Source organism: Pecten maximus, chromosome 13 (assembly GCF_902652985.1).
Source record: "Pecten maximus chromosome 13, xPecMax1.1, whole genome shotgun sequence".
In the NCBI taxonomy this organism is placed as follows: Eukaryota; Metazoa; Mollusca; class Bivalvia; order Pectinida; family Pectinidae; genus Pecten; species Pecten maximus.
In genome coordinates this window covers 12,253,968-12,269,371 of record NC_047027.1, presented here as the reverse complement: position 1 = coordinate 12,269,371, position 15,404 = coordinate 12,253,968, and the positions used below count along the sequence as shown (strand labels likewise).

General features: G+C 35.4%; 1 protein-coding gene across 1 annotated transcript; it reads right to left on the bottom strand.

The window, feature by feature from the left end:
• Nucleotides 1-2,493: 2,493 nt before the first annotated feature.
• On the bottom strand, nt 2,494-14,263 carry LOC117341111. Its single transcript, XM_033902948.1, has 7 exons — nt 14,141-14,263; nt 7,727-7,966; nt 6,155-6,409; nt 4,484-4,566; nt 4,160-4,253; nt 3,777-3,990; nt 2,494-2,928 (listed from the first exon to the last, which is right to left on the bottom strand). The coding sequence occupies exons 1-7, from the start codon at nt 14,175-14,177 to the stop codon at nt 2,913-2,915; spliced, it is 939 nt and encodes a 312-aa protein (XP_033758839.1). The 5' UTR covers nt 14,178-14,263; the 3' UTR covers nt 2,494-2,912.
• Nucleotides 14,264-15,404: the final 1,141 nt, after the last annotated feature.

Genomic DNA, 15,404 nt, shown 5'->3' with positions numbered 1-15,404 from the left:
ATTTTTTTCATATTTAAGTGCAAATTATAACTTTATACGTAATGCTTTATATTGAATATACCTTTAATGTTGAAAATATCTTTCAAATAATACAAAGAACAAGAGGCCCATGGGCCTTAACGATGACTAGACTCGCCAATCGGCCCAGGGGTTAGTCAAGCCAACATGTGCATACCATCAAACTGTAATCCCATGTAGATAATGAAAACCAAGTAGAATGAATTCCAATAGAAATCAAACAAATGGTAGTCAAAGGTGTGCGTTTCGTATATAATCTATAGTCAAGTTTACTCCCACCTCAAGAGCAAACATGAGACCTTAAGGTCATGCAATTCACAATTTTGGTTAAAAACCTTAAGACCATTTCATCTATGAAGAGTATTTGATTCTATCTTGTTTGGGTCTTGAGATGAAGATTTTAAAAGTTTAAGCCATTAAAATACGTTATGGCCTCGCCCAGTCCTTAGCTATACTGTTTTTAAAAAATCCCTTACAGGTTTAAGATCAATGTAATCCAATTCAATTCAATGTAATCTAAAACAGAAGGAATATACTTGGGGCCATGGAAAAACAAAGAATCAATATTCACAAAAATAAAATGGACAAAAACTGCTGTTAAAACATTAGGCATTTTCCATGGGCATGTGATCGACAATGATAAAATATGGAAAGACAAAATACAGAAGATAAAAAAAACTGTCTCCAAGTGTGGAAAACTAGGAATCTCACTCTTACGGGGAAAACACTTATAATAAAATCTTTCATAATATCCTTGATAGGGTTTGAAATAGAAGCCAGAGGCATTCCTGAGAAATACATGCAAGAAATAAACAAATTAATATGGGATTATATTTGGGATGGGAAAGTAAATCTAGTAGAGAGGAAAGTCTGCTGTAACAGTAGAATAGATGGAGGTATAGGAATGATAAATTTAATGCAATTTACAGAAAATAAACAAGTAAAAACAATATACAAAATCCTACACACAAAGACTGAGGCTTGGAATGCTATTGGAAAATCCTATTTGAAAATATTGGACAATAAATATATGCAAAGTAACTTCTTAGCAAGCTGCTCAGACTTGAACGGATTAAACATTAACAATAAAATTCCTAAGTTTTATTACAATAATTTAAAAGCATGGGCAAATATGAAATCAAAAATAGTTCCAGAAGGAATCTCACAAATTTCATCACAGCCACTGTTTGGAAACAAAAACATACAGCTAAACAGACAACCATTATTTATACCATCCTTTTCAAAAAGTGGCATTAAAAAATATCAGACTTATGGGATTGGGATAGAAATCAATTTATAAATAATCAACATTTATTAAGAAAACTTGTTGTTAGAACAAACTGGATTGCAGAAATAACAAAAATAAAGAAAGCTATACCTAAACAATATATTGAGATTATGCAAGGACAAGAACCTGACAGAACAGCTGGTGCTAAAAAAAAACAAAAAAATATATGTTAACAATAAGTTAGAGATATGTGTCTTGAAAATAAATCATTTTAAAATTTTAAAACCACATGAACTAAAATTTTCAATTCCCCACAATATTTCAGATCCAATTGTAAGACCTAAATCAGAAATGAAATGGAATACTCATTTTCATAAGGAAATACCATGGGAGAAAGTATGGGAAAACTTCAAAAATACTGACATTGCAATAAATAGCAAGATAGAAGAACTTCATTGGAAAGGTATTCATAAAATTATATACACTGAAAGCAAATTAAATTTAATGAACAGATCTAATGGCTTATGTCACATGTGTAACACTGAAACTGAAACTCTAACTCACTTGTTTTTTCACTGTACATTTTCAAATCAGCTATTAGATATAATTCATGTTAACTTGTACAATAACCCTGTTTTTGTCACAGCTAATCAAATATGGAATATTGGCGAAGAGAAGATGATACTAGGAGATGCAACTGATAACATCACAGCCACCATAGCTAACACAATTATCTTGACAACTAAATGGGTCATATGGAAGGCTAGAAACATTACAAAAATTCAAAACAAAACAACGTCTCCACAATCGGCTTATATAATTCTGAAGAAATTATTGAAAGAAAACACATCACTTTACATTAAAATTACACCTGACGCTAAAAAGAGATGTTTGATATCAAAATATCGAACACTATTACAAGAAATTTGATCTGTTTACTTACAAACAACGTGCTACGACAAACCGGAAGTAAATATTGAGTATTGTATAAAGGCCAAAATAGTCGAATACCAAAATTTGGGCTAACCACTGGATAGTTTTTTTTTATAATATACCGATTATAGTAGACCAAAGTAGTAGAAGAAAAAATGTGTGTTGGTATAGATTTTAAGTGATATTGTGTGTATATAATTTAGATTGAACGAAAATGTATCAGAGTGTACAGTACATGTATGTAAAATATGAAAAGAATGTGTGAGGGGATAGGATCTCTGATGAGTGAGAGATAGGATCTCTGATGAGTGAGGGGATAGGATCTCTGATGAGTGAGAGATAGGATGTCTGATGAGTGAGAGATAGGATCTCTGATGAGTGAGAGATAGGATGTCTGATGAGTGAAAGCCCTCCTGCGTGAGGACATTTGTTTATATATATATACATGCTTGTTGAATAAAATTTATTTTGAAAAAAAAATGTAATCCAATTCCACAATCAAAGCACAGAAAGTTAGAGAGCAGTGAGGAGAAAATTACATTACATATAACAATTACATTATAACAATATAATGCCGTTCGAAAAAGGAAATGCCAGAGGATTTATATATTGATAGTCTGAATATCGATCGTGGATAGGATGCGTGAGAATAATGTCTGTTGTAATGTATCCCCTACAACGGGCCAGGTTAACCAGAGGTTTTACTTCTATCACCTTGAATCCTGATGTCCGTTCACCATGGTAATTTACTACAAAGAAAAGGAAAAATAGATTACCATAAGGCACCGATAAGAGGAGTTCCCGTCCTTATCCTACAATCATTAAATATCACAATTTTTAAAGCATATTACGATATATCACAAGATTAATATATATGTCTACTTATTTATTTTGGTTTGGTTTGCACGCGTGTGGTGAATGCGTACGTGTGCTTTGGGAGGCTGCTGTATGTTTCATATAAAGTCTCCTTGTGATAGTCCGGAACTTTTGCCGATTTATAGTACTACCTTACTGAAGCATACTGTCGAAGACACCCAGCAGGACACCCCACCCGGTCACATTAAACTGACAACAGGCAAACCAGTCGCCACACTCCTTGTATGCTGAGCGTTAAGCAGGACTAGTAGCTGGCATGTTTAAGACTTCTGGCGAATGCTTAACTAAAGGCTTATCCAAATTCACACTACAAATTTCACTCAACCTCTCGAAATATAATTATCTTACATACTCAAAGCAACTTCGTCACATTATCATCACACAAAAAATAAGTGAACACCACAATTCAAATTTAGCTTCAATTACATTCTGTCATATTGAACAGTAAATAGACGTTATATGCTCAGTGAGGTAGCATTATAAATCGGCAAAAGTTCCGGCCTATCACAAGGAGACTTAACACGAACATACCGCAGCCTCCTAAAACACACATACGCACTCACCACAGGCATGCATGTCGCACGCACGGGAGGCCGTCCTTAAATGACCTTAGCTGTTGATAGAACGTTAAACAAAATAAACTAAACCGAATCTATAATGATAATGACACTGGTTGTTAGAGTATGTTTAACACCGATTCCAAGAAAACTGCACAACTTACTCGATCTCGCACACGAAGTGTATGGTGTTTGTACAGTCAGCGCTTGCCCATTTTCCGTCCGCTTTTGCTATGGTCAGACATTTCTTGTTTGCTGTATCGGAAGGCTCGCCGTAGGCCATGTTCAAATATGTGGATTCCGGCCTCCCGACATTCCACAGAAACCTTCCGTCGGCATCCACCTCCGCATCCATCCATAAAGAGGCAGTTGTTGCTCCTGTTGAATAAACACCGACAAAACAATGTTTACTGTACAAAAGAGTCGATTACAACGCAAATTACATTCAATGCACCTTTTTATCAATAATACTCGTAGAAGGGTGCCTTCCGTCATATTTCCGAAGTTTCAATCAGTACTTAAATACAACCGTTGTGTGATAATTTACCATCAAACGCTGCATTGAGATCCAGGAAATCTTGCTCCTCAGCGTTGTTGACTTTCAGGAGATGTCCAAATATACCGTCCTGAGCACAATAGGCCTGTAGAAAGATGTCTTTGTGAATTGTTATGTTACTTCTTAAATTAATGAAGACACTTTGGAATTGTTATGTTACTTCTTAAATTTAATGAAGACACTTTTGACAATCTTTTTTTATTTATATCACTCGATTCATTTTGTGAATGAATTATTTCAATAATTTCAAAGACAAATATTCTCTCTCCTTTTTTGACTAATAACTTTTCATTTTACTTTACCGGTTTTACTTACGTTTGCCTCAGCGCGATTTAGATTCTTCTTTACAATCAAGTAGAACGATTCCGGCGACTCCAGGTCCCGTCCTAGTTGTGTTTCTATTGAACATGAGATACGTATAGATAAATATATAAAATATTGCCTTTTGTTGAGGATGAAATGTGGTACAGAGAAATTCAAATACGCAAAACAATTGTCGGCAGAAAATATACACATACGCACTCATTACACACATGCATGTCGCACGCACGGGAGGCCGTCCTTAAATTACTTTAGTTGTTGATAGGACGTTTAACAAATAAAACCAAACCAAACACGTTGGAGATTTAGCAGTGTCATTTAGCAATTAATGATTCTTCACAAAAAATGTAATGTTATTGCTATTTACATGTATTTATTCAGTTCACATTTTAGGTACTATTCACTTATGTGTCATTTCCACTCATCCCATGAAACAGCCACAGTAATATTTCTCTCATGTTCTACAAGATGCAATCTCTAGTGGATAATGACATCCATTTATGTGTCATTTTATGTCATTCAGTCAACAAATAGAATCTACCTTTTTTTTCTCTCTTTTTTTACATATAAGGTTCTGAGTACGCCAACCTTTGTTGTCATTTATTGACAGTATTATGAGTATTCACATAGGTTTTGTTTAACCCTTTATCTATTGGCCAGGTATTGATAGGAACTTGACAGGCACAAAAACTCTGTTTACGGACCGCAATTATTTGCTTAGTAGTATATAAATGAATTTTGTTTACACGGACATTGATATTTTAAGTCCTACTGAATGCACTGTGAGATAAGTCGATTTAAAAACATGCCATAACAGAAGATCGTACTTTGGATATAGTGACAGAGAATAATTTCTATTACTTTTTTAATGCTTAAATGTTCAATAACTTCGTTATGAGTTTAAATTATATGCGCTAAACGTCAAATGAAACCCTTTCCCCGATACCAATTATTCTCCGTTTTTGCCTTATCTGTCAGCGGGTTAATTTGATATTTTGACATTTGGATGGAGTTTATTTTAAACTGGCCTGATGTATTATATTTGGAAGACGGGGACTTAATAATTTCGATAGAAAACATGGATTAAAGTACAATTTTAGTGCCATATTCTATGCTAAGATGCCTGGTTCGCACCGCACATTGTCGGTTTAATGTGACCGGTTGTTTGATCCTATTGGGTGTCCTCGAAAGCATACTTCGGAGGGGGCTGGGGGGGGGGGGGGGGGGTAGCGCTACACGTTTTGTGCTGTTACAAGACGCCTCGCATGAACATAGTGCAACCACTTGAGAACATTCATACGACCCCTTCAGTGTACACTAACATTGAATACACGGGGAGATCATCCTTAAATGACCATGGCTGTTAAATAACAGAAGTCATGTCCGATTTTGTACAACACGGGGATAGCAAGGAACTGAAAACCGAACGGAGAGAAAATTTGGTAAATGAAAGATCTCAACTCTTAAATAAGGACCGAACAATATAAATATCCAATGCATAAAAAAAACGGCAGAAAATTCCCGTATATGTCCCAACGATTATGAACATGAACTGTGAAGCAGGCTTCTTATTGGGCAATAAAGTGTCCTCTTTTTAGAGACTTTTGACGCGGAAATAATAGTTTAGTGTGAGCTAGTTTAGTAAGCACAAATAGTTTGACTTACTCATCCAAACTTCAGTGTTTGCCAGGGTCACGTTGTAGTCTGGTATGCCGGTAAATGACCGACAATCAGCAGCATTTTCTGTAAATGTCAAGTAGTGACAACCCGTTGGGTCGTTACGACAACGATCCACACATTCATCAAGTCGGGGAAGGAACTCTCTGGAGGCGGTAGGACTGAAGACAACGCCTGCACGTGATGGATCAGCAACCCAGGTCAGTCCAGGGTAGGCATACCTATGAGTCTTCTTCCTGTTGTCTGAGGAAAATAGATAAACCGAAATAATTAAATTTGAGCGCATTTTCAACTTAAAAAAGCTAAGCGGAGCATTAAAATGTCGCACAAGAATCCTTTAGAAAGAAATCGCTATTAGCGCAAAAATATTTTAACACAATACTGCGAGCGCAAAATGTCTTAAAATAATATTAAGCTCCATTAGTTTGTTTAATTTGATAGAATATTATATATCAAATCGCCAGTAATACACTTAGATAGCAATTTTAACAGCAACATCAATATAATTGAGAATTATTTAGCATCAGAAAAATATACTCTAATTGAACTCTGAACGGAAAACCAAACATAAATGAAAAGTTAATTTGTCATTACAATCATCTGAGATGATCATTTTTAAGTCCCCAAACAACGTTTTGGGACTTATCGATTTTACCCCTGTTGTATATTAATATTATTATTACTATTTCTTCTGATTCCACCGTGATATTGTCCGACACTTTTCTCAAAAACTATACGTGATACATTTACAGGTGTACATTCAACATTTTATTTTCTGATACAACATACTTTTCCGCTAAAAATCGCAATTTTCGTGTAGCTATAGAAATGGCTTTATAATATGTGTAGTTTGTCCAATCGACTGCAAAATTAATGTATATTTATATGGTAGCAATCCCTTTAAAATAAAGTTAGTTGGACTGATTTAGAAGAGGGACATTTATGTGGTAAAATATGTCATATTTTGGTGAATTTTGAGAAAGTTAGGGAAATGTGGATTGTCCTGTTTGACTGATATGAAGTGTTTTGGAACATTTAATCAATCTTTCATCCTCAAAATTACCTTTCTGATGCCACTGCAGCTGTTTATGACGACTACATTTCCACTTATATGTGAATTTAAATACATTCCTATTTATAGAAAGGACTGGTGGATCGATGGCAGTGCATACAGACCTTTGTAAACTGCATTCGATACAATTAACACGTAAATATAGTCCAAACATAAGATAAATACGTAGTGTCTTTAACATTAAAATTAATAATGTTGTATAAAAAATGAAATATATCACATATATGCCTTTTTTTTCGATTTCAAACTGTCATTTTGTTCCGATTAACAATTGGTTAGGTAGAATCGTCCTTCTATAACAGGGAGACGTTTTGTAACGGCAACCCGTTGCAATTTGTACTTGTTATTATTTTACCTATATTTATTTATTTATTTTATATATATATATTTATTTACATATTTTCTTTATTTTTAAATGCCAAAGAACCACGAAAAGTTAACAAAGTCTATTTGTAACCTTTACATACGTATAATCCAGAATTACTTACTAGACCATATCTTTGTACCAGGTACGGAGATGAAGCCCACTGACTGCGTGATGTTTTCATATCCCCTGCACATCTGTCGTGCCTTGTCAAAAGTTATGATATTGCACTTCGGTGTCGAATCACAAAGCGCTAGACAGTCTTCCAAGAAGTCGTGGGTCTCTTTCATCAAGGAGGGGATGAACAAGAACCCGGAATTCATGGTATCCTCCTGGAAGTAGTCATCAGCCATGATGGCGAGACCTGATCACAGGAAAATAATAATGTAGTGTTATAAGATTTGATTATATTCAAAGTAAATCCACATTTATATGACGTCTAATTAATAAAACCAACAAAAAATACTTTATACAGTTTTTCAATTGGAACATTTAATTGTTAGTTGCATTGTCATCGGACGTCCCATTTGACCTCTTGTTGCAATCTTTTGAAATTTTCTAACAATTTTTAAAGCACTTAGTAAGCAAACGCAATTTTAAATGTGTTTTATTTACATCAATACAAAATTTTGCTTGTTCCGATGAGCTTTAAACAATCACATTTAAATTACGTTTTTAAATATTTAACTATCCCATCTTCATACGAGTATATATACATTTCTGGTACGTAAACACACCAAATCAATAACTTGAACTAAGAGTATGTGTTCCGAGGAAACATGCGTATATACTTCGGTTTAAAATATATTAGCAGCTCACCTGTGAAAATGGGAAACAACAGCATTTTTATGGTATAATAAAATCCAATATATCTGTAGGTTCAATGAAACTGAACTGTCTATTTCGCGTTCACTCCTCGTTATCACAAGGAAACTAAAACGAATATATAGCAGCATACCACATTTACGCATCTCGTTAATGAGGGGTCGTCCTTAAATGAGCATAGCTATTATAAACGTTAAAGGATTGCTTTTTTAAAAAGTAAATGAAGAGCACATTATCATTAAGTCCCTTACCGGTGAAGGTAGACTATAAGTTTCATCTCCGTCCGTCTAGTAGGTAAGTACATTGTACGTACGTCTGCACGCATGTTCGTATTATGCAAAGCCACGTGCGTTTGTCAGTGCTCTAACGGCCTTATTCCTTGAGGGATTTTCATCACACTTCGTACAATTATAAATTATAATACTATCTCGGAAAGAAAAGTTTCAGAGTTAATGGGTGAAAGTTAAAGTCACCATTACTATTTTTCGTCATTGTTGTAGCGTCTTTATTCCTTGAAGGATTTTAATCAAACTAGCTACAGAGGCCAGTAAGGGACATGTATTGCTTGAGCAATACTCAGTGCGCTTGTTATATTAAGTTATGGATACAACATATACATATTTATTGTATTTTTTAGTGAAATGTAGAAATTGATAAAACTTATCTTTTCACTGCAGTGATGAATAGTGAAAAAACAAAAAAAATGAAGTGAAAATATAAGTTTTAAGACCAATCAGAATGAACCTTTGTACTCACCTCATTTTAACTTGCCGATATTTCTAATCGAAGCGAAGAGAGATCGATGGGTTATTTTGCTGTGTTTCGGAAATATTCAGACAAGTATATGACAAAATATTTACTGGTCGTTAGCTTTTCCTTTACAGATTCTCTGATAACAGAAGAAAACACTTAAATTGCGCTGATCGGTCCTTTTAAAATGACGCCGCCAAGTTCACGTAGAGTAACGTCACAAAGAGACGACGTCATGTGGTACTGATTCCGGCACTTGTTGACATCATGTTTTCATATTATATTGTGCTTGATTTTGATTTTAAGCATTAAGATGCGATAAAAAGAAAATTGAATAGTTTTCCGTTGAATATAACATTTTACTCTATGTTCTATCATATTCGTGATCTATCCAGTAATCTTGGTGTTGTTGTTTTTTTCTTTTCCTTTTTGTTGTGACTAAGAATAGCAGTAGCTCATAAGATATGTAGATACCTGAGAAGATACGTAGATCAGAAGATATGTAGATAGCTACTGCTATTCATAGCCGCAATGCAAAAACCAATCATTGAATTCCTATATGAAATAACAGTAACTGCTGTCCGTCTATAACTAATCATTAATGAAGGGGGGAAAAGGAGAGGGAATCCAGTGTTTAGCTTAACGTCCAATCATCAGTTATTGTCATTTAAGCACAAATAACTATTGAGCATTGTCCATGGCGTTAGTACCATGGCTTTCCACCTCTATTCATAGATGTTAATATTGTATCTTGTTGCCAATGATTCATCCGTAATTTTCATGTAGATACCATAAAAACGCGTGGTCGATGTTTTAATTGGCTTTGTATATCCCTTAACTAGACTGGTGATCTACACTAGATTGCTACTCGGTATTAATTGTAAACATTGCGACAATATTGATAACGTTTTATCCTTTGAAAAATCGATACCGTTCATAGGTAAGTTAATAAATAATGCATTCATCTTATTAGAATGACTTCCTTTCATTTGATATCCAATGTAGTATCTTAACAAACCATTACAGAGATATTGCTATAGAGGTCTGTTTTGATCGATAGAATACCGGCGATACATTACGATCCCCTGGCCGAGACATACCAGAGTCTTTAAAAATGGTAGTTGCTACTCCTGCTTAGCGCTCAGCATATTTGGAGTGGAACGACTGGTTCGCCCGTTGTCAGTATAATGTGACCGGGTGGGGTGTCCTGCTGGGTGTCTTCGGCAGTATGCTTCAGTGAGGTAGCACTATAAATCGGCAAAAGTTCCGGCCTATCACAAGGAGACTTAACACGGAACATACCGCAGCCTCCCAAAACACACATACGCACTCGCCACACGCCTGCATGTCGCACGCACGGGAGGCCGTCCTTAAATGACCTTAGCTGTTAATAGGACGTTAAACAAAATAAACCAAACCAAACCAAAGATACATTACGATAACCAAGCATGGTGACACAAGCTTTCACTGACTGATGTTTTATTATAATATTTTATCAACATTATTAAATGATTGCTATTTTGGATTTCAGGTCACAATTTCAAGATGGGTCGGTCGTAGATTTCACTGGCTTGTACAACTATAATGTTTGAAGTAACTGGTTTTAACCGATATCTTATCACTCCTTAACAATGTATATTGATACATGTACAACATTTCAAAAAGGCGGTTTTACCTACTTTTTAAACGATGGAACAATGATTTTACACTGTTTAACCTTTTAAGGGTATCATTGTTAATAGTTTTACTTTACAATAAATAGAACTAAGATGTATCAACTTTGAAAATACAAATGTAGTTACATTCAGTTATAGCTATAGTAAGCTTTCAGTCACTCTGTTAACAATGCTTCACTAAACAATACTATTTATTATCCGATTTCAACAAAACTTCGCATGTATAATCAGTACAACATGTAGTTGTGTATCCTGTGAACGCATTTTTCAAAATGGCTACCGACTTCTGATTGGTTGAGGCTAGTCCGGACAACCACTACACAAGTGCTGTTCCGATTTCAACAAAACTTGGCATGCAGTTATGCACAACTAAATAAACACAAGTCAATTTACAATATTATCAGGAGTGTTAAATACTTGTTACCGAACCGATGTACAATTGCAGTATTGGATGGTGTATATCTTGTATATTTATAAATTAGAGCTGGTTTTGGATCGATTGATGTCTTAATATTGTCATTCATATAATGTAATAACTGACTGGATTAGATATGATTACACCCACCAATAGCCAACTCAACTGCAGACGACCACGGGGGTAATAGTTATCGCTTGGGATACAACTCTAGTTTGAACAGGCATAACTTTGCTATTTTTTTCATTGGTTTTGTTGGTAGCACAGCATCATTTCAACAAAAGTTCATTATGGTATTTCTTACAACTGCTTAACGTTGATAGTGTTAGGACTGGGACGATTGAGTTGCCAAATGTCAGTATAATTTGACTGGTCGGTGTGTCCCGGGTGTCGTCAGTAGTTTAGTTCTGTAAGATAGCACTATAAGTCGCCATCAGTTCCACGCTGTCACAAGGAGACAAACATACATGCACATACACTTCATTCATTCATTCGAACTCAGCGGCCGCGGTCCTTCATTGAACTTAGCTGTACATGTATAACACAATAAACAATTCAAACCAATCGATCATCCTGGAGTTCAAGCCTTTATTGTTTCAGCGTTGTCTGAATATAACTATATACATCAATCATCAGTGGTAATATTGATGGAAAGAGGATGAAAGATATAAATTATTCAAATGTTTAATTAAATTAATCAGCCATCCGTGAACATTATCAAACTGTTATATTTGCCATAGATACTGGGTTCTCCTCTGCTTCAGCGACAACGAGATGCTAAAGCTGTGCGATACTATTTTTCCAGTCTCGACAACATTGATTTTGTCGTGAAATAAATAAAATGTTATTTTATATTGTCATTCAGCGACCAACAAATTCCGAATGTTCATTATATAGCAGATATCAGTCTCCACTCGTCCACACAATTTAGGTTCTTCTATGTTCAGATACTAGAACACCCTTTGTTCAATTGACTAAATCATAGATTCCCCACCACAGGATTTACGGTATTGGCATTATGATGGTATTGTTTCCGAGTACTATCAGCATAATAGAACCATGTAAGGACAACAGCTGAAGTGAATATTACAGATATAAACTAATCACAAAAGCGGTTCTGGTATATTAATATTTTCTATATATAGAACGGATTCGACTGGTAATGAGCAATCGGGCTGTCTCAGTTCATATGACATTGCTAAATAATAGACAACGCTGCACACAACTGATTGGTCCACTACCGGACGTGTTATAGTGTTATCACACTGGAATATTTAACGGTAGCATGACATTCAATTTAGTGACATTATACTGCAATGGACTAACCAGTCCTTATCACTTACGCCTCAGATGTTATTGATTCACCAAACGCTCCGTTGCTAAGTGACGGGTACAACGTAAGAAGTTTTTTGTTAAACTCGTATACTATACACTAATATACATCATGTTTGAAGTTACACTAACATACATCATGTTTGAAGTTACACTAATATACATCATGTTTGAAGTTACACTATCTCTACTATCGGAGATGGTATTGGCTGTACGTTATCTATATTTTGCAATATATATATAAGTTCATTTAACCATGAAGGGATGTGATCATCTATATTTCAGTAGCTATAATACATACCAAGTACTATTTATGGCATCAGTAGTTTAGAAACCTGATAAACGTCAACCATGTGCAACAAAATGTGTCCTCGTGGATATTGGTTCATTAAATCATTAATGCGACACTTTATTTTTGTCACAAGTGAATTAGGTAAATGATTTGATATTTTCCGTTTCCAAATGTCTCAATTGACTACCTTACATTTGGTCTTCAGCGATCGGCTTTGTTAAGTAGTCGAGGCCTACATAAGTCTTTAAAATAGTAGTTCCTATACCTGCATACAACTCAGCATTTCCCGACTGGGATGGACTGGTTCGACCGTTGTCAGTATCATGTGACCGGTAGATGGGTCTCCTGTCACCAAATACTTGCATCTCGAACTCAGGTTTGTTTTAGTTAAGTCTATTATTGTTTAACGTGATATCAAAAGTTAAGGTAATTTAAGGACACACGCATGCGTGCGGGGAGTGCGTATGTGTGTTTTGTGAGGCTGTGGTATGTTCATGTTAAGTCTCCTTGTGGTAGGCCGGAAGTTTTACCGATTTATAGTGCTACTGAAGAATACTGCCGAAGACGTCCAACATGACACACCGCCAGGTTAGATTATACTGCCATCGAGCAAGTTTTTTTATGTGTGTGTAACGCAGGAATTCGGTACCAGCAAAACAGATGCAATTTTTACAACATTGATAAGTTCTTTTTATCATGAACATACCGCGGACTCCTAAAATACACACACACTGAGAGGCCGTCGTTGAACCAACAGCTGTTCATAGGACGTTAAACAATACTAAACAAAACAAAACCAAACCGAAAGTTACATGATTCGGTGTCATACATTATCACTTGATTTATATATTGTGCTGAATGGGTATGTTTGCATTCGTTACAGTTGAATAAGTATTAACCTGTAAATTGTGATCTTACTCTAGAAGAAGTATGACGAATACCCAAATGTTTTTGTTCTGTTTTAAAAAATTTGGGAAACGATTTGGTATTTATCCTTTTAAAAACCAACTGTGTAATTATATAATATATACTAATAAAATTTAACATTCACTGGATCCGTTTCGTATGACCAACATTTCTTTATACTTTCATCGCAGGTAGATAAATAATGTAACCATTGTATTCCGAAACATACTGATGAACATTGACATGGCTTGTTTTATAATAGTGCAGTAGTATAGGCAAAAAAATAATTCTTAAAAAATCACCAAAGAAAAACACTAAGACAGTTAGTTATCGTTTACTTACCTTGAAGGAAAAGCAAAAGAAGATTCTGAAACATCATATTGTCTGGAATTCACTCCGTCGATACAGGACATAAGAAAGAAACGTTCTTGCTAATTGTTCGTTCAATACACAATTATCTACGCAGCATGTGTCGCCCTGGCTGTCCTCCCTGGAATGTGTAAATGATTTCACAGTATCGGGTACCTTCGTGTCAGCTTCAGTGCCCAGCATCATTGGACCAATCCCCACACATCTCGCTTATGTATTCATAAGCTATGGAAAGCAAAAGTTGTCGTACTCTGTTGATGGTTATTGCGGTTTGCAAACGAGACGGTTTATTTATTACCGATAATATGACCAACGTGTATATCATATAGCATTATGCAGAACAGCTGACGGAAGCTGAAATAACACGGCACCGATCAATATGTTAACAAATAATTGTTATTTTATGAGAGCAGTAAATCGTTGTAAAATAATGGCACGTTAGAAAGCTATCTGTAATTGATCATAGCTGTTGATGAGGACTTTTTGTCAGGTGCAAGTTTGGCAAAAATCATTAAAATTACCGTTATATAAATGTTTGCTACACACTGTCTCAAAAGACACAAATCAATTGCACATAAGAATACGGTTTCAAAGATGAAGGCTGCAAGTCTCAATATCGTTTATGTTGTCTGTAACATAATAATATAATCTGCATCAGTTCACAGGCATGAACATACCACAGCCTCACAAAACACACACGCTACACTCATTTGTTTCGCACACTGGGGAGACCATCCTTAAATGACGGTGATAGAATGTTAAACATGACTCTAGATATTGATGTTAAACGTTACAAAACCGAACAATATTTAAAGGAGGACGTCCATGCATATGTTAAAGCTCAAATTTAAAGGATTATGACCTTGAAATATATCGGGTGCTTTCCCTTAACAACTTTAGCTATGTTTCATGTATCCCGTCCCTTCAAAACTTAAAAAGAAAATAATGCCAATGTCCTCCATTCGGTTCTCAAAGACGTATATAATAATGATAATAAAACAGCTCAAATCAGGAGATGTAGACCTAAACACGACTATAGTTTTAAGTGACCCATTCCAATGATCTGACGATTCGTGATATCACATGTAGAGCACACCATTAAAATGGTAGTTGCTACTCCTGATTAGCACTCAGCATATTTGGAGTGGAACGACTGGTTCGCTTGTTATCAGTATAATGTGACCGGGCGGGGTGTGTTGCTGGATGTCTTCGCAGTATGCTTCAGTGAGGTAGCACT

Coding starts and splice junctions, on each gene's coding strand:
- LOC117341111 (XM_033902948.1), bottom strand. CDS start 14,177: ATGATGTTTCAGAATCTTCTTTTGCTTTTCCTTCAAG. Junction 7,967..14,140: donor TCTTTTGCTTTTCCTTCAAG/GTAAGTAAACGA, acceptor TCCTGTGATCAG/GTCTCGCCATCATGGCTGAT. Junction 3,991..4,159: donor TCTCAATGCAGCGTTTGATG/GTAAATTATCAC, acceptor TTTATTCAACAG/GAGCAACAACTGCCTCTTTA.